Source organism: Calliphora vicina, chromosome 1 (genome assembly GCF_958450345.1).
Source record: "Calliphora vicina chromosome 1, idCalVici1.1, whole genome shotgun sequence".
In the NCBI taxonomy this organism is placed as follows: domain Eukaryota; kingdom Metazoa; phylum Arthropoda; class Insecta; order Diptera; family Calliphoridae; genus Calliphora; species Calliphora vicina.
Window position 1 is genome coordinate 167,479,885 of NC_088780.1, and position 21,537 is coordinate 167,501,421.

The 21,537-nt window shown below is 26.6% G+C and overlaps 1 protein-coding gene across 3 annotated transcripts; it reads right to left on the reverse strand.

The window, feature by feature from the left end:
* Positions 1-1,070: 1,070 nt before the first annotated feature.
* Gpdh1 (Glycerol-3-phosphate dehydrogenase 1) lies at positions 1,071-20,275 on the reverse strand. 3 transcript variants are annotated; one of them, XM_065498102.1, is made up of 6 exons: positions 20,057-20,275; positions 19,725-19,902; positions 5,424-5,819; positions 5,028-5,365; positions 4,861-4,953; positions 1,071-1,830 (listed from the first exon to the last, which is right to left on the reverse strand). In XM_065498102.1, exons 1-6 carry the CDS (start codon positions 20,098-20,100, stop codon positions 1,818-1,820), a joined length of 1,062 nt encoding a protein of 353 aa, XP_065354174.1. In that variant the 5' UTR covers positions 20,101-20,275; the 3' UTR covers positions 1,071-1,817. The 3 variants fall into 3 exon arrangements, with proteins under 3 accessions (XP_065354174.1, XP_065354172.1, XP_065354173.1); XM_065498100.1 differs by lacking the exon at positions 1,071-1,830 and adding an exon at positions 1,962-2,602 and having other exon boundaries at positions 20,057-20,272; XM_065498101.1 differs by lacking the exon at positions 1,071-1,830 and adding an exon at positions 2,872-2,994.
* Between the last annotated feature and the right edge of the window lie 1,262 nt (positions 20,276-21,537).

The following is a 21,537-nucleotide window of genomic DNA, read 5'->3' on the forward strand; positions in this document are numbered from 1 at the left end:
GGCCATTCCATAACATGAATTTTGTTATATAAAAAACATTTTTTTGGCAAGACCTGACGTGTGCTTTGGGTCATTATCTTGCTGGAAGAGACATTTTAAGGGCATATTCCATTCTTTATAACATTCTCCAAAATATTTATGTACATACAAGTGCTTATCCATATTTTCTTTAATCCAATAAATTGGACCAACACAATACCAAGAAAAGCATCCCCATATAATAATATTTCCCCAACCATGTTTAAACGTTTTTGGTTTTTGCCATTTTTTGGACGTCTAACCCATGTCTTATCATTACTACCAATTTTTATATTTTCTGGCCCACACCAATCCTTATAATTGCTCCTGGTTTTAAATGAAATATTGGTAGTGATTCTATTGTAATGTCCGTCACTGTATGTATATTTTATATGAAAAAAAATATACATATTTACTTAAACTTTGATTAGGGCTTAACTATGTTTAAAATTTTTATAAGTTACCCGGCCTTAATATATTAATTTTTTTTAAAAATTATCAAAAATGTATCAGGAAATTGCATTTGCATGCACTTTTAAATAAATATATTCTAATGTATTTATATAATTTAAATAGGACATAATAACCTTTCATATGGTTCCTCAATCAGCCAAATCGGAACACAGTTTTACAAGATATTCGAATTTTGATACTTTTCAATAACTGAAAAACTTAATTTAGGAAACGAGAGAAAATTCGAAAAATTGAAATGTCAAAATTTACCAAAATTAATTTAGCCACCCTCGCATTGAACGCAATACCATAAAATAATAAAACAAATAGCGATAACAAATTTTAGGCAAATAGTAAATACTTGCATACATAGTGTGTTCAAAGTTCTCATCAGCCAATAATTATGCCACTTGAAATAATTGAAAATAAAACAGAACAAAACAAAACAATGTGTGCTAAATGTTTTGCTAGTGTTTTAATTAAATATTATTAAATAAATTTACTTACACACATTTCTGTTTGTATAGATGATAGATAATACGAGTAGTAATAAACAAAGTCAACAATAAATAAATAAATAATTAATAAATATTGCATAGTTTTTGGGATTTAGTTTATCTATATAATAAATTTATTTTCACAAATATTAACTAAAATTGTAATAATATACTATATTTTTTTAAATTTGTTTCATTGTTGTTTATAAACTAAAATATGTTTGTATTTTTTGTTTGTGTATGGTCTTTTATACAATAAAAATAAATTGTCGTCCTTAATTCGTCTGTTTGTTTTGTTTGTTTCTTTGCTTTTTACTTAATAAATATTTAATATATTTCATTTGTTTTATTTTAATTTAGGTACTTCTTCGTTTTTTGTTTGTTTTTATTTTAATTTTTGTAACAAAAATACATATTTAGTTGTAAAAGTGTTGTTTTACTTACTTACAACTTAAATATAGTTTTAAAAATATAATTCTTTTGTTGGTTAAAATAAATGATTTTAGTACAAGGACAAGTTTGCTACTTTTAAATTGAGAGGAAGTTCAAGATATGCCTTAAAATTTTAGGGTGTTTAAAAGACATGGTTTGTATTAGATTTAAGCACCTTTTTGTATTTAATTAATTTTGGTTTAAATGTTCAAGGCAATCTAATAAATTAAATTGTGCTGGTGTTTTTCTTCTAGGTTTTGTTGTTGTTGTAAAAAGAAAACAAATCACAGTTTATGCGTTTAAGTTAAAATGTCTAAGCTTTTTTTTTGGTTAGCTGTTTAAAAGATGTTATTTAAATAGGTTTTTTTTAGAGATTTTTGGTTTTTAAATAATTTAGGCAGATTCTTTACAAATAATTTATAATTTTTGCCTGTGGAATAAAAAGAGAAAATAATAAGGTTTATGAAAAGGAAAGGAAGTTCAACTCATCTACATTTTAGGCAATGACAAGCATTACATTTAACATTTAAAATAAATTTTGCTGGCCAATTAAGAAACTGATTTTTGGGATTTTCTTCTAGAAAAATTTTATTTATCAACTATAAAAATGGTTTTCATTTTAAAATTTTGTTTTATAATGCATGTTTTTTTATCATATAACAATTAATTACACTTTATTATGTACAAAAAATAGCAAAAGAATAGAGAAATAAAAATGTATTAAAATTAGAAAATAATAAAAAAAAGAAAACAATAAATGATGATGTGTTAAATTTGCTTTAAAAAAAAGCATATTAAAGTAAGTCCAGTTTATGGGCTCAAAAGTCTGTCTCAAAACAAGGCATACTTTTAGGTGTTTATATATTTCAATATAGCTAAAAGTAGGCTGTAAAACTTTGAGCCTCTTAAACTGTTACTTGTTTAAGATTGAAATAATTTTTGGTTTAAACTTAATATGATTCCGTAAATAGTTTAGTAAGTCAGGTGTTTGTTTGAAGGTGGTGCAAGTGGAAAGTATAGTGTAACATGTTGCTGTTCAATTAGTTAGCATTTAGACAGTAACACACTATTAGTATTAGGTTTGTGTTTTTTTTTTTTTTTTTTGTTATTTTTAAGACTTGTATAAACATGTATGGCTTTTGTTTAAGGACTGGGTAACAACTTATTAGAGCTTTGGTGCCGGCAGTGATGATGATGATTGCCTAAAAACAAAACAACAAATGATATTAAAATATTATGAATGTATTATGGTGTCAAATGATATTCATTAGGAGCTATAGCTGCATGATAGGAAGGAAATAAATTAAAATTTACAAAAAAGAAATGTACATATTCTCATAAAATTTGATTGTTTTTGATTGGTTCCTAATAATTTGAACATTTTGCATTTTACATTTTGGTTATTTACAATAGTATTTTTCAATTTTCTTTTATTTTTACAACACTTAGTGCAAAATGCTTGAACAGTGGGTGCAGTTTCACAATTTCGTTTAATTAGGTTTCAATGTTTTACATATAAATGAATTTGAAATTTATTTTTATGACAATTGTGTTGTAAACATATAAACTAAACTAATTGCTTTCGTTCTGAATCCTGTAAGAATGATATTTAAACAATAATTAAAATTTATTTAATTAGTTACAATTTAAAAACAAAATGTTTAACTAAAATTATAAATAAATCAAATATTACACGAGAGATTTTCACAGTTTGGAGCAAATATATGAGCACAGTGATTAAACACAATTTATATTGTAAATTGATAGTTTTATTAAACTAAACTTTAGTTAAATTCTCCTTAAAATAAAATTCTATATTCTAAAGACAATTGAAGCATGGACTAATCCATTTCTTTCTATTTAAAAACCCGTATTTTTCTCAAAAAATCTAATTCTACATTACAAATTGAGAAAAGACAATTTAAAATGCGGATTTTTCATTGCAAATTCAGAAAACAACTTAAAATTAGATTTTTAAATCAGAAATCAACAACTGGAAATGAGATTTTCCATCCCCATTTAATCTCAATTGTTCTATATCGAATTTGAAATGAAAAATCTAATTTTTAAATGTTCTTTTCGGAAATTGCATACTCAAGCAAAGACTAATTACACTGTAAAAACGTTAAATTGACATCCAAACGCCAATATACGTAATATTAATTTTGGGTCGTAGAATCAAATATCAATTCAAATTCCCTTTTAAAATATCAGTTCTTAATAAGAAGATATCGCAGATATTCATTTTACGAATCTATACAAAGTGGAGTCAGTCAAACAGCTGACTACTTTTTTTATACTTTTTGGTTCTAGCGTCTTTCAAATCGTGTTTTTTATTTCAATATCAACATACTTTACGCTTATTAACAAAATATTTATTAGACCCTACACAACAATCACTATCTGAGTCGATCGAACAATATCCGTCCATCCGTTCTTCATGTCTTTTCTTCGGCATAAGAGAAAGCCTATTGAAACTGTCTGAAATCGGTTCATTATTTCACAAATGTCCTCCCTAAATAGGACTTTATCGGTCATAAATGTTTTCTTATCTCTTTATTAAGTTTTAATACACATTTTTTAATGTTTCATTTCCGTTTTTACATTTGGTAAGTCTTGTTGTTTTTGTAGAACTGACACCACCTTGTATGAATTCGCTTTGATGTAAATCAATGTATTTTGTTGTTGAGTCATCCATAAAATATAATATTTTACTCTCAGTTGAGCGTCTAGTTCTACCCTATGCCTTAAAATATAATCCAAATTAATCATAGGCAATACAAACTTAAAAATGCAATATCTCATGATTTTGACCTGATCTTTCAACGATCCAAAATTAAATTTGAGTGTCTCGACATTTTTATGTTTCATTTCAAAAGTTGAAATTTTACATACTAAACCTATGGGAGAATCCATATCAAAATGGACAGAAAACTACTATTTTCCGATTTGACATCTTCGATTTTAATGAAATATTACGATTCCAAAGGGTTCCTCAAATCAATAACTTTTTCATCGGAAACCTATTCATTTTAAAAGTTGAAATATTATTTACAGTGTTATTTCTAAACCTATATACTTATTTAACATTACTTCTTCTCTTATGTTGTTTTTACAATCAACAAACAAAATAAGCAGCATTTAAAGAAAAATCAAAGTAAAATTTTTGGAAAACTTAGCTTGAAGCTGGATTTAAGTTACCCCGAAATAAATAATAAAGTTAAACAAATATGCTACATTTCAGCTTAAGAAAAGTAAATTTCGTTAAAAAAAAAGAAGAAAAGCTAGGCTAAGATAACTTCAAAGCTGCTTTAAGGTCAACGCATTTGCACCAAAACGTGAACTCTTCTTAAATTGTTTTTAGCAATTCGAAGAAATCAAGATAGACACACAAATACAAATTAAATCAAATTAACAGAAAAAGAAGAACATTTACACAGATTGAAGAAGTACAACTTACATATGCTCGGGATGAATGCGTATGCATTCAATTAATTCTTGGGGTTTGAGGGCACCAGAGCAGATTTTATTAACGGCGGTGAACAAGGGGAACCTTTAAAGAAATTTAATAAAAAGAAAATTAATCATATAACAATTTCAACTAAAACAAAACCAATTAAATCATACTTGGCTTCCAAATTTTTGTTTTTCAACATGTAGCTAACTTCTTCGGCAGTAAGAGGTCCCTGTAGTTTTTGTCCATTCAACATTTCAGTCTCCAATTGTTGAATGGTTTTACCAGATTTAACAAAAGCTTCGCCAACCTTGCGATTACGGCCACCATAGCAGGTGGTAATTAAATCAGCCACACCACAGCTTTCAAAGAAGGTGGATAATTTGCTGCCGGGATACATGATTTCCACAAAGCGAATCATTTCCATTAAACCTAAACGGATAACAGCAGCCTTGGTGTTGTCGCCCAAGCCCAAGCCATCAACGAAACCAGCACCCATGGCCACCACATTCTAGAAAGTGTTTTTAATTAAGTTTTTTATATAAATTGAAATAGAATTTCCAGTTTACCTTCAAAGCACCACAGATTTCTACAGCATCAGAGTCCTCAACCACCACAACTCTAAAGTGATTGGCCTGGAAGAGATCACGCAAGATTTTGGCGTATTTGGGGTCGCGACAACCAATGGTTGTTTCGCAAAATTGTTCCTCAGCCACTTCGTTGGCCAAATTGGCACCCATAAGTACGGAGCAGGGAATTTTCAGATGACGTGTAATAATGTGTGAGATCAAGTCAATGCCACCACCTTCGGCCTTATCAAAGCCCTTGATTAGGGAAATTGCTTGGGCATTGGGCTTAATTTTACCCAAAAGTGTTTTACAGAAATTGGGAATAAATTGATGGGGCACAACGAAAATTAAAACATCAGCATCTTTGGCGGCCTCTGCCAAATCGGGTACAGCAACCTAAAAATAATAATAAAAAACACATTCACATGAATTTATTTGTTTTAATAAAGAACTTTAGCAATAGTTTATATGCATTGTACATATGTAGGGTTAAATTTTATTAGAGGAGATAAGGAATCTGTAGACGTAAATAAGTGTTATTGATATTTTGGCATTTGAAAACAAAAATAGCTAAAATATAATTGTCCATTCACAAATACATGATAGATAAAGTTAAATATTATTATTTTGGGTGTTGCTAAGAAGTATTTGGATGATTCTGTTTAAATTAAATTAAGTATAGAGGCGTTTTTCGTATGGCTTCATATACATACATAGTTTGGAATTTGAAATTTGTTTAATGTTTTTTTATCAACAAATATTAACGGTCTAATTCTTTGATGATTATTAAAGTTATAAAATTTGTATAAACAATACCCAACGATTCAAACCAATGAAAATATAATATACACATCACCACTTAGGTTTTTGACAACTGAGTTAGGTCTTTGACTGCCGTTTTAAGTAAAATTTTAAGTAAAACCTATACAGAATATTATATGCCAGATAATTCTGAATATACTCTGAAATTTTTACTAAATCGCAGGTACGGAAAAACTGTAGGAGGTATTGACATCTTTTTTTAATATTTTTATTTCTGTGTGATGATCAAAAAATTCTGAAATTTGTTTAACAAAATTTTTAAATGGAAATTTGAAAATTTAAATTTGAACGTTAACGTTAACGAAGACAAAAACTCATATACAAGTAAATACGTATATATTTTAAGTAAAAATTAGCTTTTATTTTAATATTTCTCAAAATATGTTAATTTTGTTCCCACATTTCTTGTTCTAGTGTCCTGAGACACGTTAACTAACTATAACATTTTTTAACCAATTTTTGCCTTTTATATAATTCATTACAACGACAGTTACGTACATATTTGGAGTCTTTTATATTAAATTGCTAAAGTAATTATTTAATGGCAACATTTCTACAAAAACTGAAAAAATAGCATGTTCTCACGAACTTTAACCCTCTGCGGCACGGCAATTTTTAACCGATTGAGCTCAAACTTTTGTTAAATTTTTTTTATCCTAACCTCACACAAAACTGCCCTTCGTTTTTGAAACAGATGAGTTTTAAATTTGTCCATACATTTTTTACTAGTTCAATTGTGGCAAACATTTTATTATAATATTCAAAACAGATCAGATCCTTTGGGTTCGTTCCGCGACCTGTCCTAATACATATAAAGGTGTCAATTTACACTTGCCTAAGACATGATGTTAAATTTACAGGTCATCTTCATATAAAGTATAGGAGCAAGAACCAATTTATACAACTTTGGAACTAATCATACCCCTAGGGGAAAGAGAATTCCCCTAGGGGCAATTTCTAATTTATATAACAGTTATATACAAAATCCAAAATAACACAAAATTTATTCAAATTCATATTTGATCATTAACTTGACAATCAAAATCGCTGATGTGCAAATAGAATGTTGGCACAGAAAAAATTTATTATACAAATAATGAGGCTATGATTTCACACAGAAAAAACTATTTCTTAAACCGTTTCAATTCAAATATTTGTCACATATTGAACTGGTTTCAATTATTTCATAATTAAATCAAGTATTCATTTGCTCAAAAACTAAATTTCTTCATATTAGGTCTGTTCATTTACTTTCCCAGTAAATACTTGCAACGAGAGATTAAAATCAAAATTTACAAAATTACTCTCTTAAATTCTTCAAAAATAGTAAAAAGTAAATGAACGCTTTTCCAGTAACAATTGTTTTATACACACTATTTTCTTATTTTATTCCTTTTAAAATGTATAAATACTCACATTTTCTTTAATTTTATTGAAAATTCTTTTGTTTTGGCATTTTTTCACCACAAAAATAAAATTTTAAATAAATAAACAATAACACAAAACATATAACATATAAAATATAAGCTGCTAACTATTACGAGTTCAAAATAGAACTCGTAATAGTTTGCAACGAGAGAACACTCTCTAAAATTTATACGCTCTTGTTTTTTTCTCTACTTGCAAGTTTTTGAGTTAATGAACGCAATTGTTACTAACTAGTAACAACTTTTAGTTATTGAACATAGCTATTTTCTATTGAATTTTGAGTTTTGAATTTGATTATTTTGACAATTGAATATACAATTTTCGTTATTGGTTGAATTTCAAATACAAAAATTATTGAATAGATAATTTTCGTAATTGAAAACACATTTTTGTTATTTTTTGTGTTTCAATTACGAAAATTATCTATTCAATAATTTTTGTATTTGAAATTCAACCAATAACGAAAATTGTATATTCAATTGTCTAAATAATCAAATTCAAAACTCAAAATTCAATAGAAAATATCAAGAAATTTTGTTTTTGAGCAAATGAATACTTCATTTAATTACGAAATAATTGAAACCAGATAAATATGGGATAAATGTTTGAATTGAAATATAATTTTTTCTGTGCATGTCATACCAGAATTGGATATTGCTATTGTCTCCACTTACTGATGTGAGAATAGCAGAAGTCTCTGATAAGTAGCCCCAAGTGCATTTTATTTCCCAAAGTTCCTCAATAAATTATTTCGAATCTGCCTTTAACCCTCTATTGAAAATACAACAACAAATTTCGAACCATAAATTACACACAGAAAACAGATTGGTTGAAAATCGGTTGTAATTATCAAAATTTAATTACGTTAAACAACATTATATTCTAATCAATAAATACCTGTATATTTAATCGTTTTTTAATGATTAGAACTGAAATACAGTTATTGTTGTGGAATTGTGGTTGCAATAACTGTAAAATGTTGGTTTGTGTCTTTACTAATATAATTTTGGTTAATTTGGAAATGACAACCAACACTATTGGGGTTTGTAGTCGATAAATTCGGTTATTATATGAAAAATGCCAATTCGGTGTTCTCAACCGACGGAAAGTAATGAAATGATAGATTTTACTGACATTCGTAAAGAAACAAAAAACAATTAAAATGAATTTAAAAACAAAAATTATTAATCTGTGAATAAATTTTGTAACAAAAATTAAATTATACGGATGTTTAAGTAATTAACACCAATTTATTTCCTAAAATATAAGTATGTTTCATTAAGGACCTTCTAATATTTTTTTTAGGAGTTTAAAGAAGAAAAAATCGTGAGTGGAACCACCGAAATAGACCGAAAACTAATTCTCAACTAGCCAGAAAACAATATTTTCCCACTATAAAATCTATTAAGTGAAAAAATAATGTACAAAGCTAAAAAGTATTCAATTGCAGTTCAGTGGTTGTCACTTATTGAAGTGATAGTGTTCAAAACACGCTAATAACCTTAACATTGCCCAAATGCTGAGGCCAACAAGACGATCAACCAACATCCGTACAAGTACATTTAAGTTGACTCTGTCAACTGAAACCAATTTTACTGAAGGCACATGAATGATACTACTCTGGATAGTTGCTAGATGCGAGCATAATTCAGTGGCTGCAGGAAAAATTAAAAAGAAGGAAGAACAAACGGATTGCTAACTGTAAATCACATCATACTTTAAAACACTAAAAACAATTGTAATTTATGTTTATCTTTCTTTAAGATGCATACATAAATGTTTATTAAATAAAGGTATTTTAAAAAAGAAAAGTCAAATTATTTTGAAATTAATTCACAGTAGTCATTGATACGTTCTGTCCCTTTCACCGAATTGTATTTGAAAACAGTTACGAGTACTAATAAATTCAGTAATTTCAATCGAATTTTGAGATAGTTATTGCAACCGACAAAATTCGATTGGCGCCAAATTCGGTTGTGAACACGAATCTGTTTTCTCTGTGTAGAAATTAATATATTGTCCTTCGAACTGGTTTAGAACCTATGACTTATCAATCCGGTAAGATCTACCACATAAATAATGTCTCTCTTATGGTTGGAAATTTCTTGTTGCAGTATTTTTAACAAAATTGCTGTTTATTTTATTAAGAAAAATACCTTATTATATGTTTGTTTAACAACTTTTCTGGTTAGCCAACTGTTCAAACCGAATTCCGAGGGACATTTGTATGGGGGCTAGGTGTAATCATGGATCGATATTGCTTTTAAATACCAAACAAATCTTATCAACAAAAAATATTTTTGCAAGCTATCTCCTTTCGTTTGAGCTGGATCGTGTTAGAATCTTACGAGAACCCAGAATGAAAATACTAATGAGGGTATGAAACAAATATTTTGAGGCGAAACAAACGAAATGAAAAATTAATATACTCCCATTTTTTTGAGTGTGGGTATAATTATCTAATTTTTTAGAAATAAATAAACTTTAAGTGTTTCTACTAACATTTTATTTACAAGTATTTTAAAATGAATTTAAAAAATAGCCACTACTCTAGCACAATAAATTATTTAAGTTTTTAAACAAATAATTATATTCAGAATAAGTGTGTTTATCATTAAAATTAAATCAAACTGGTTATGGAGCGATCTTTTGTATTTCTAAATGTCACATTATTAATTTATTTGGAGTGAAAGATTTCCAGTTGTATTGAAAACTTATCAATAATAAAAATTTAAATAATTCATTTGTTTTGTTTCTTTGTACAGAGAAGTGTAAAGTTATAAATAAACAAAAGTTTTTTTCTAAGCACTTTAAAACTCTCAACCAAAAATGTGTTTTGTTGATAATAAATAAATAACGTCAAATAATAATAATGAGACTTACTTAATAAAAACAAACACATCTACATATTAATATAATTGACATACATTCATATTCAAAATAAAATAAAGCGATCACATTTCGTAAGTTGTATTTGGTAATAATAAAATAAAATTATTTTAAACAAATACCCAAAATAGAAATAATGTATACATAAATTTGTATGTAGTAGGTTCTTATCTTCCTGGTTTAAGATACGATTGAGTTTTTATTAAAATAAGCATGAATGTTTGTTTAGTTTTCAAAATGGTCTTTGAGATTGTAGTGTATTGTTGTTTAGATTTAATTACATATGGTTTCAAATTTCAGTAATAAATTAGTCAAATCGTATTAAACCCTTTACCATTTTCGGTATAATTAAAACAAATATTTAGGGCCTATGTTACTAGGACATTTTCAATCTTCAGCTAAGTTGTATTTAAATATTTAAATATGTACATACGTTAAATGAATTACTTCCTAAATTTATTTAAAAGAGAGTTTATCAACAATTTATAAAGAATCTTTATAGATTTACGTGCATGACAAGGTTATCAGATGAGTTGAAAAGGTGTAGAGTAGAAGAGACATATTTATATAAACAATAACATTTCAGAATGCGCACATGTCATTTTGAATTTATTTCTATTTATGAATTTATACTACATATGTATGTATGTATGAATTTATAAACAAATAAGCCAATTTTTATATGCAGTTTTCATTTCTTGATATTATGCCAAAATAATGGAATGCAAATTGAAAATAAAACATATATACAGCCTTTGTCCACAAAATAGAAATCTTTATGTTAGATTAAACAATTAAATATTTCAGCATTAAAGTTCATTGAATTTTAGAAAATTTGTAATAAATTTAAACAATTTTAAATAAGTTAATAAAATTGCGTTATATTTCAATTGAGTTTATATTTTTTCTAATTACGACAACTGTTGTTCATATATTTAGATCCAAATATGTTTGTATATTAGGTTTGACCCGTCAGCATGGAGCCAAAAAACATAATCGATGTTTCCAACTAAAATAAAATATAAAATTATTTTAAAATATAGACGAATCGAAAAATTTCGATTAAAATCATGCATTTATGAACCTTTACTCTTCAGAATTCGATTATATTTGGTATTCATGATTTCCATGGACTATTAAAATTTAAAGTTCTCCAGAATTTCGAAATTCACTTTAGTTTATTTTTTATACAGGTTCAAAATTCATATTTTTTAAAATAAATAGAGTTTTTCACGGGAATTACCGGCACGCGTTATCCCGTGAATTCAGCAAAATTTACAATCCCGAAATTCCGGGAAATTGTGCGAGAATTCCCGGGAATTATTTTCCTTAGTTTTATGTGATTGATTTTGAACTTGATTTTCTCTAAAATAAGCTTCAAAACAAATGCAGAAGATTCATACAAGAAAAAATATTTAACCCAAATATACCAATAACAAGTTCATTATTCAAAATATTCCAAAAATTCGTGATTGTTCACGGCTATCCCTGAATTCTATTCCGATCGAAAGTGGAATTATTTTAGTATTTTGCTTTTTCACAATTTTTGGAATAAAACCACCAGCCGTGCATTTGAATTTTGTTTAATATTATTGGGTTTTCTTCAAGTTTTAATTAATATCTTAACTTATGTGCTGTTTTTCTATAGCGAACGAGTACTTTGAGTGGAAATTTAACATGTGTTTTGTTATTGTAACAAAAACAAAATACATGTAAAACGTCCACTCAAAGCACTCGTTCGCTATAGAAAAACAGCCCATTAATTTTTTATTTATTAAGCAAAACATTGCCAATTAAAAATTAAAACAAGTAACCAAATTATACTTTAAAATAAATTTTTCAAAAATTTTTTTTTTCGAAATTGTTTTTTAATTTTTTTTAAAAAGTTTTTTTAAAATTTTTTGAAAATTAAATTTTTAATTTTTTTTTTTTTTTTGAAAAAAAAATTTATGACGAAAAAATTTTTTTGATGAAAAAAAAATTCGGGTCAAAAAATATTTTTCCCGATTTTGACCCATTGTAGGTCCAACTTACTATAGCCTTATCTACATAGTTGCAATGGACTTTGAAATATCTATCATTAGATATCCATATTGTCTATATTAATGACTTAGTAATCCATATATAGATCAAAAATAGGTAAAAAATCGAGGTTGTCCCGGTTTTTTGCTCATATCTCCGTAATTTATGGACGGATTTTGCTGATTTTAAATAGCAAACTTCTCGAAAGCATGTCTGGCAGAATTATTGAAGATTTGGATTCCGAAGATATCTGGGGTCTTCAGAAAATTGATTTCAACTAACAGACGGACAGACAGACGGACATGGCTTAATCGACTCCGCTATCTACATGGATCCAGAATATATATACTTTATAGGGTCGTAAATGAAAAATGTAGAAATTACAAACGGAATGACAAACTTATATATGCCCTTCTCACGAAGGTGAAGGGTATAAAAAATAAAATATTTATTTTTTGCGAATTAACAGAATTAATTGCAGTCTAACGAAGGTAGAACAAAATCTTAGCCATTCCGTTACAAATGACGAATGGTGTCAGGTTTGTATATAACCAAAATTGTAAATCGAGTCAGTTTATCTATTTATAAACTGACCACAACATAGTCTTTACCCGTTTTCTCCCCTAAAGGATTCGAATTTGAAAACATTAATTGTTTAACTAGATAAAGGAGTTTCAATTTTTTTGTATATAATTGTCATTAATGTCTGATCACTTGGCTGACTTCAATTTATATACTTTGGATCATTTGACACGTATGTGCTCTTTGTAGTGCAGTTAGAAGTCAATTGGTTACTTTATACATCCCAGGTAATCTAGTGAGAAAACAATTGTCATTTAAGTGTCCCTAAGTAATCTAGAGTGTAGTCTTTTAAAACGTTTATTTTGTACTTCAGTGTATAAAGTAGTTATTTTACCTAAAGCTGTAATCTATTGTAAAGTAGTCGGAGGAAGGTTTGTTTATAATCAATCAAGTTATTGGACTGTCTAAGAGATGTGTTTTTAACTGACTATTAAATATAAATTAGCAGCCATAAATGTTAAAATAACTAATGGTATAACTAATCAAGCTGTTTTTGTCAAATGGTATCTTAAAAACACACAAGCATTTATTTTAGTTGGGATCGATTTTTTAGGGCCACCCTAATGTTTACAAGTAAATATATCTGCAATGTGGTTAGTAGATACGACGATTCACCTTGTAGGCTTAAAAAATGTTATTTATAAACAAAAAATTGCCCCTCCTTTACAATAAATAACCAGTAATTCTTAGATTATTATTTCAAGAGGTTTTCTTTTATTATGATTACTTTTTTTTGTTTGGTTTTTTTTACTTATACAACTAGTATTTAATGTTTAATGAACCTTTAAAACGATTTTTAATGCTACTTCGATAACATTTAATACCTACAATTTATGCATACACTTTGCATTTTGTTTGGGCATTTATAAATTTACATGCATAAATAGATTTCGTAGCAAGTTTCGGATGTCCAGTAAATATTATTTTGTAAGGTGGCTTAGGAAAGCAACAACACATGGATATGAAGTTCAATAAACTTGTGATATTGTTTATTATTTATTTTGTTAAAAAATATAAATCAAGTAAAAGTGCCAAATACCAGCTTTTTTTAAAAAAATAAACAATAATTACAAATATAATACATGTTTAAGCTAATGGTTACAATTTCGACGACAGGCGACAATTTTAAATAAACAATATCAGAAGTCTCTGGTGAGTTAAACCAATTGGATTTTAGCTTCCCAAAATTCATCATTAATTAATTTTGTTTCTGTCTAACACACCCTCCCCTACAAGTTTTCTATCATAAGTCTGAAATTTGTTTATGGTCCTTCGAACTGAGTCTGGACAAATAAATGAAACATATTTTTAGCATGTAATGGTTGGAAACTTGTTGTTGCAATAAGATTGAAAAGGCTAAAAATCCAATTCTTTTATTAGAAAAAAGTTAATCACAGTAATTTTCTTTTTGCCAAGTTCAATATAGGTCATCATAATTTCTATATTTTGAGATATTTTGCCTCTTGTTAATTTTTAGAAATTAAATTTAAAAATTCCAACAAACAAAATTCAATTACATTTCCTAGCCGTCCGCTTGCGGTTTAAATTGTATTTGCACTAGTAAAAGAAATTTTGTTGACAAATTTGTTGTTGTTTTACTTTGATAGGCATCAAAACATACGATTGTTATGACTGATACATGTTTTTGTTTTTATCATACAACAACATTTATATTTGAAGGCCATCAACAATTCGAAATTCCAAAAATATTTACTTTTTTAAAGTACTTAGATTTTTGTTCTGTTGAAATGATAAGATTCTGAACAGCAATAGTAAGAATCTGCTAAAATTTACTTTCTTGCTATTTTTTAGTCAAAAAAAGTATATAAATTAATAGATTGTAATTTAATTATAGGTACTTAGTGTTCTCTTGGAATATTGCATCCATCCTCAAATTGTTGACCTGGATCCGTGTCTGATATGAACACTTTAAAATTACATATGAGCAATTCTATGTCATCGTACGTGACATTTGTACGCCTATAGAGTGGAATTGATTTTGCAAAAATAAGAGTACCTAAAAATAATTTGGTCTTTATGTTCCATTTAGAGGGTATTTCAAAATAATAAAAACTTCTTTCGAAACATTGTTGTCCAAAATATCGAGCTAAATAAGGGTATATCGTACGTGACATAAAACGGAAGTAATTTTGTGGTACATGTAGAAATATGCGAAATTATTCGAATCGTGAGAGGCGTTATGTTTTCTTTTAATTTCTTACACTAAACGAAATATTTTTCCTTTACAATCCATCATATTTAAATAAAAACAAACTTTGGATGATTTTATAATAAATTAAATTTAATATCGTACGTGACAGATTTTTCTTTTATAGTAAAACAATATATATTCTGTAAATATATGTATACAAAAACTACAAAAATAAATAGAAAATATATATTCGGTTTCAATAAACAATCTGATAATAGCAAAAAACAATCAGAGTCAAATTCATTTCATATTACATGCTAATTGGGTGCTTTGTTTTCGCCGCCATTAACATATTGTAATAAGCTCTAAATACTTTCACATATTAACATAGTAACATCCTATTCAAATCATCTTGAAAAAAAATTTCAAGGGTTTTTGAATTTCCATTGGTGGTTGTCATTCTCGTGGAATTGCCCATATACATAAGTTATTAAAGACAAACCCCGCGTTCCATAGATACACCATCTGTTGTGAATCCCGCATTTTGAAGTTATACACTCAATATTATTTATTTACAGAACTAAGTATCCGATATCAATACGAAAATACTGTTCGCAGGATATCTAGGAGTTTCGGAAAACGTATTTCAACCAACTGACATCGTTATGTCTACTTCCGTACAAATGACTATCCAGATTATATACATATGTATGTAACATTAAAAGCAAAACAACGTAAAAACGAATAGTTAATAGATAATGATCAATAACTTACAAAGAAAATCAAAATCTTAATTTGGACATGTGTTTGTCATTCTGTTTAAATATTAAATTAGAGAAATTAAGTTTATATCAGATATAATTTTAATTTTTCAATGGTTATTTTCCCATCAATTTAAAATTGTTAAAATGATGTTACCTTATTTTGGGAGTAATAATTTCAAATGAATATGTATTTAGATTTAAAGCGTATTAATTGGTTTTCTTAAATTGTCTCGGAATAATTTATGCAAATTAAAAAAATATTTCCAAAACAAATAATAAATTATCATGTCAAAATGACAATTTGCGAAAAATTAAGCAAAACAATGTTGGGAAAGAAACCCTACCAACATCATGTCTATAACAGGCCAACAACAACAGACACATTTTAATGTTTGTTATAAATTTGTTTGGCCTTGACCTACAGTTCTTACCAATGGCATTAATGCATTTGCAAGTAGATATGTTTGTATATAACAAACAATGAAAAAGAAAAGAAGAGAAAACATCTCCCTCTTACATTTAAGAGAGGAAATTGCATTAAAAATATGAAACATACACACATGCATCTATGCAAAGAATATTTATAAATATACTTTGTATCTATGTAACAAACAATTGCAATTGAAAATAGTAAATTTTAGTCCTGTTCGGGGATGATTAAAATTGTACTATTTCACTACTTTTTGATATTGTTAAATTCCTCAGCTGTTTTAAATCTGTAAATCAAATTACGTTACAAACAATTCAATACTTTTAATCTAAAAAACAGTTTTGCAACATTTCAAAATTCTTAATGTCTTGATACATGATGACGTCAAGAGCATTTGATTGTTACATGAAGCAAAATGAAAGAATGAAATGACAACCATTCATACTGTTGGCCAATGTGCAACATTGAAAGTAAAAAAAAGAGAAACTAATGAGAAAATGTTTCTTTCTACACTTGTAGATACATACATATCTTATTGTTTAAAAATAAACCATCGTAACAATGAAATATTTCAATGTCAATGTTTTTTGTATTAGGTAATACATATTCGAACCGGGGTACAGTGAATGCAGCTACTTGTATTTTACTTTCATTTAAAAGAAGAGTGAGTGCTACATCATGCACAAATGTATGGAAATTTTTTACGTAAGATGTAGTAGAATTGATTATTAAAAAAGTGATTTTTTTTATTAGAAATTTGTTTGTTAAACTGTAATAATAATTGCATGTATGTAGCACTTGTGTGTATTTAGAATTTATTTGTGTAAATAATATAAATGAGAATAAAGTGTAAAGAAAAGCTAAACCTAATGACATGGAAGGGTTGCCAAGTTATGCAAATATTTACTTTGTTCCAAAATATAGGCAAAAATATTACCAAAATTTAGGTAGTTTGGGTTTTGGGAAAATACATATTATAAATATTCTTACAAGTTTTAATGTTAAGTATCTTAATAATTCTTTTAAGAAATTAAAATTTAAATTTGTTTTAATTCGAAGATTTTTCTCTTTTTGTCACACATATGTATAAAATAGGTTTGGTTGTGATAACCAAATTTATTGCTAATTATTCAATATAAATGTCGAAATTTTTTTGTTATGGCTTAAACATTTTTAGTTGTAGGTTACTTAAATCATAATTCTTCGAAAAAAATCTATGAATATAATGTTATAATTCTGTTTTATCTGTTAGAAGAAGAAATCTTATAAAGAAATTACCGAAATTTATCGAGAATGAAAAAAAATACCGGCAAATTTTTCTCAATTAGAACACTACTTACAATGTTAGTTTGTTTGTTTTTATGTTAGTTTACATCAAAAGAAAAACTGAATTTTGAACCTGTTCCCGCAGACCTAATAGCTTGAAATTTGGCATTCAATCATATATCCGATAACAATGCAATATTTTGTTCGATAATTCGAAATTAAGTTTGAACTTTTTTTAAAGCTGTTAAAATATTTTCTAAATCTTCAGGATTAATAAAAAACTAATTTAGTTTTTTAAGGCTTACATTTCTTTCATTTTCCAAAACCGAACTTAAAATTAAAAAAAAAAAATCAAAATGTTTATGAATTTGAAGGTATTTTCAAACTAAATTTTGAACCAGTTTCAACAGACCGAATACTTAGACAAAAATTTGGCATTCAGATGACAATGCAATATTTTGTTCGATTATTCGAAATTAAGTACGAATCTTATGGATTCTTAAAAAAATTATTTTACATTTATTTGAGGCCAATTTCATATATTTTCCTAATTCAAACTAAAAAATTGGAAAAAAAAAATATAAATTTTCATGAATTTTAAAATATTTTCAATGTAGTTTCATATAAGCTTTTTAAAAAATGTTTTGGAAATTCGAAATATTTAGAGTGCTCTAAAAAGAAGAAAATAAACTTAAAATTTTAAAGAAAAAAATTCTAAATTTTCATGAATTTGAAAGTATTATCAATGTTCAAAAATTCGAATTTAAATTCGAAATCAAAATATTTATTAGATTATACAATTTTACAAGCTCTATATCATAAAATAAATTTTATAATGTAATAAATAGTTTGAATTAATTTAAAATTAATTTTCTTCTTTCAATAAAAACATGTTTAAAAAATAAATTTTATTATTAATTTATTAAATTGAGAATTTCAATCATAAAGCTGAATGAAATTGGGTTAATTAAAACATATGATATCAATCAATGTTTGAATCTCTGTATTCATTAATGTATAAAACAACAATTTTAAATTACTGCATGATTTGAATTTAAAATTTTGTTTCATAAATTAAGTTTAATGCTAAAACAATGTATTCAGCACAAAACCATAACAAACTAAAAAAACACAAGGGTTTAGATACAAATTTAAACAGATTCTTATTTATAATTTTATTTACATATATATCATTAGAATTGTCAAATTGTAGAAAAGTCATCATGTTATAATGAATTAAAAAAATTCATGTTTTGTTAATAAAATTAAAAAATCGAAAAAAAAATTTTAACACCAATTTGTTAAAATTATTTCTTGTTTTTTATAGTTAAGAAAATGTTTGTTTGTTTACTGTTGCAGGTGTAAATAAAATTAATATTTAATTGATTTGTATAAATTGAAAATATTTATTAAAATGAAATTTGGCAACCCTTGTGTTGCATGCACAAATAAAGAGATGCACTCGACAAATGGCATTTGTTTTGTTTCAAGAGCATTGAAATGTTTAGCTTTTTACATTTTCACATTTTTTACAAACAAATAATTTATTACATAAGAAATCTAAATAAAAATAAAAAAACTGAAAAACCTAATGTTGTAACAAGATAAAATGCTAATAAAGATAAAAACTTATTCGAATGATAATAATAACAATAATAAAAAAACGACCTACACAAAAGCAAAATAAATTTCCATTAAATATTATTTCTTTTAGATATTCAAAGTTTAATTGTTTAATGGTCATGGTACAAATATTATCAGTTATGGCCTTATTAAACAATTAGTCATTGGCTAATTCAATTTTAGCTTTTAGATTTAATTTCTGTTTTTGATCGAACACTAGAGCAGTTGTTTTTATGTTGATAAGAAACTAAAGTTTTCCATAAATGAAATCATAAATTTTTATGAAAAAAAAATAATAATAAAATCCTGAACCTTGAACTTACCACATTTGGGGGCAATTTGTGTCCGGGTAGATATTTAACATTCTCATGGGTGGTATTAATGATTTCTGTCAATTTCTTGCCATCGATCATTTCTTCATACACAAACATGGTAACACGTTCCTCGAATTCGGGCAAATTAGCACAATTGGCACCCACAATTTTGGCTATAGCAGAGCCCCTGAAAAACAAATTATAAAAGTATAACAATTTACAAAAGGAATTTAAATAAAATGTAACCATATTATGCAAACAAAGTTATATAACTATTATTAAATACAAATTTCTAAAACAAATTAAATGCAATAATTGAAATAAAAATAATTATAACTTACCAGTTGCCAGAACCGACAATGCATACACTTGTTTTTTGAGCCATTTTTAGTTAATGTTCTTTGTTATTTTATTTGAAAAGTTTCTAAGTTTCTTTTTTTTATACTGAATGCAATTTTTTACGATTTTGCACTAATGCGTTAGATTTTCTGTTAATGTCTCTAAAGTTTTTTATTTGAAACCAAAAAATGACACGTTAAACACCGCCGAAGTAGCAACTACGACTAAATTTTGTATTTTTTTGTTAGTTAGTAAAATACTTAATTTTACTCTTTGTTATCATTATTAAATGTTTAAATATTTATTAAGAGAGCGAGTAAGAGCCAGAGTGATAGAGAAATAAACAGCATTAAAGAGAACAATGGAGATAAGATTAATAGAGTGTAAATTATTTTTTATTTTTGCTTTCAATTTAGCGTTTTTTAAATTAATTTTTTAGATTAATTTAAATTGTTTTACTTTTTATTAAATATAATCTTCATTTGCAAACAATTCATATTCTATAAGAGTTAGAACTAGGATTAAGACGAAATAATTTAGAATATTTTAAAGACAAAACAAAAAAAAATTGCTTCAAAATTTGCAGAAATATGCACTAAAAACAGAAATAATCATTATAAAATGTAAAACATTCACAAAAATATGCATTAATAATGAATTATGCACTAAATAATTTTAAAATGGATGTTTCTGTTATTATAATTACAAAATAAATAATTAAAACACATTTAAATTTTGGTACAAGTTTAAGTAAAAAAAGAAATATCGTTAATAATTGAGGGGTATACAAGCAAAGATCCACTAAGTTTTTGTAATAAATGGGAAAACGCTGTATCTCTTAAGATTAACATTTTTATTATATTACAAGTTGACCCGACCCTAGTTGATTTTTGTAAATTTTATCAGTCATTATAAGAAAACTATTATCGATAATTTTGTTATGTTATTTCAATATTTAAGAAATAGAATAATGTGTGACTGTACCGTTTATACCTGCTGTGTTATTAAATGTTTTCTCAGGTATATTTTAGTCCTTAAGAAATGGTATGACGTGTTGCTGTGCCGTTTTTACCTGCTATGTTTTTAAATATTTTAGTAAAATTTTAATTTTAGAGGAATATTTATGTATATCTTTTAAGGATCAAAAGGGGTTAAACTAATTTTACTATCAGAAGAAAGTGTTCTCTTTAACTCCATAATTAAATACCAATCTGGAGCCGTCAGTAGAACACATTCTCCATTTGAATTCCTATAAGTCTCGGAAAAATCATTAGATAATACTGATGCAAGAATACGTTTCATGGAAAACATATTAAAAATCAATTTTGATTTTTGGACCTACAGGATAAATAAGGATCTAAGAAGTTTCAAACAAAAACATGTTCAGGACGAATTTCTCAAATATGGCTTGATTATAGATCCACTAAAACAAGGATCAGTCAATACGAATGATGGGAACACAGCAAGAAGTTTCTTTTCAAAT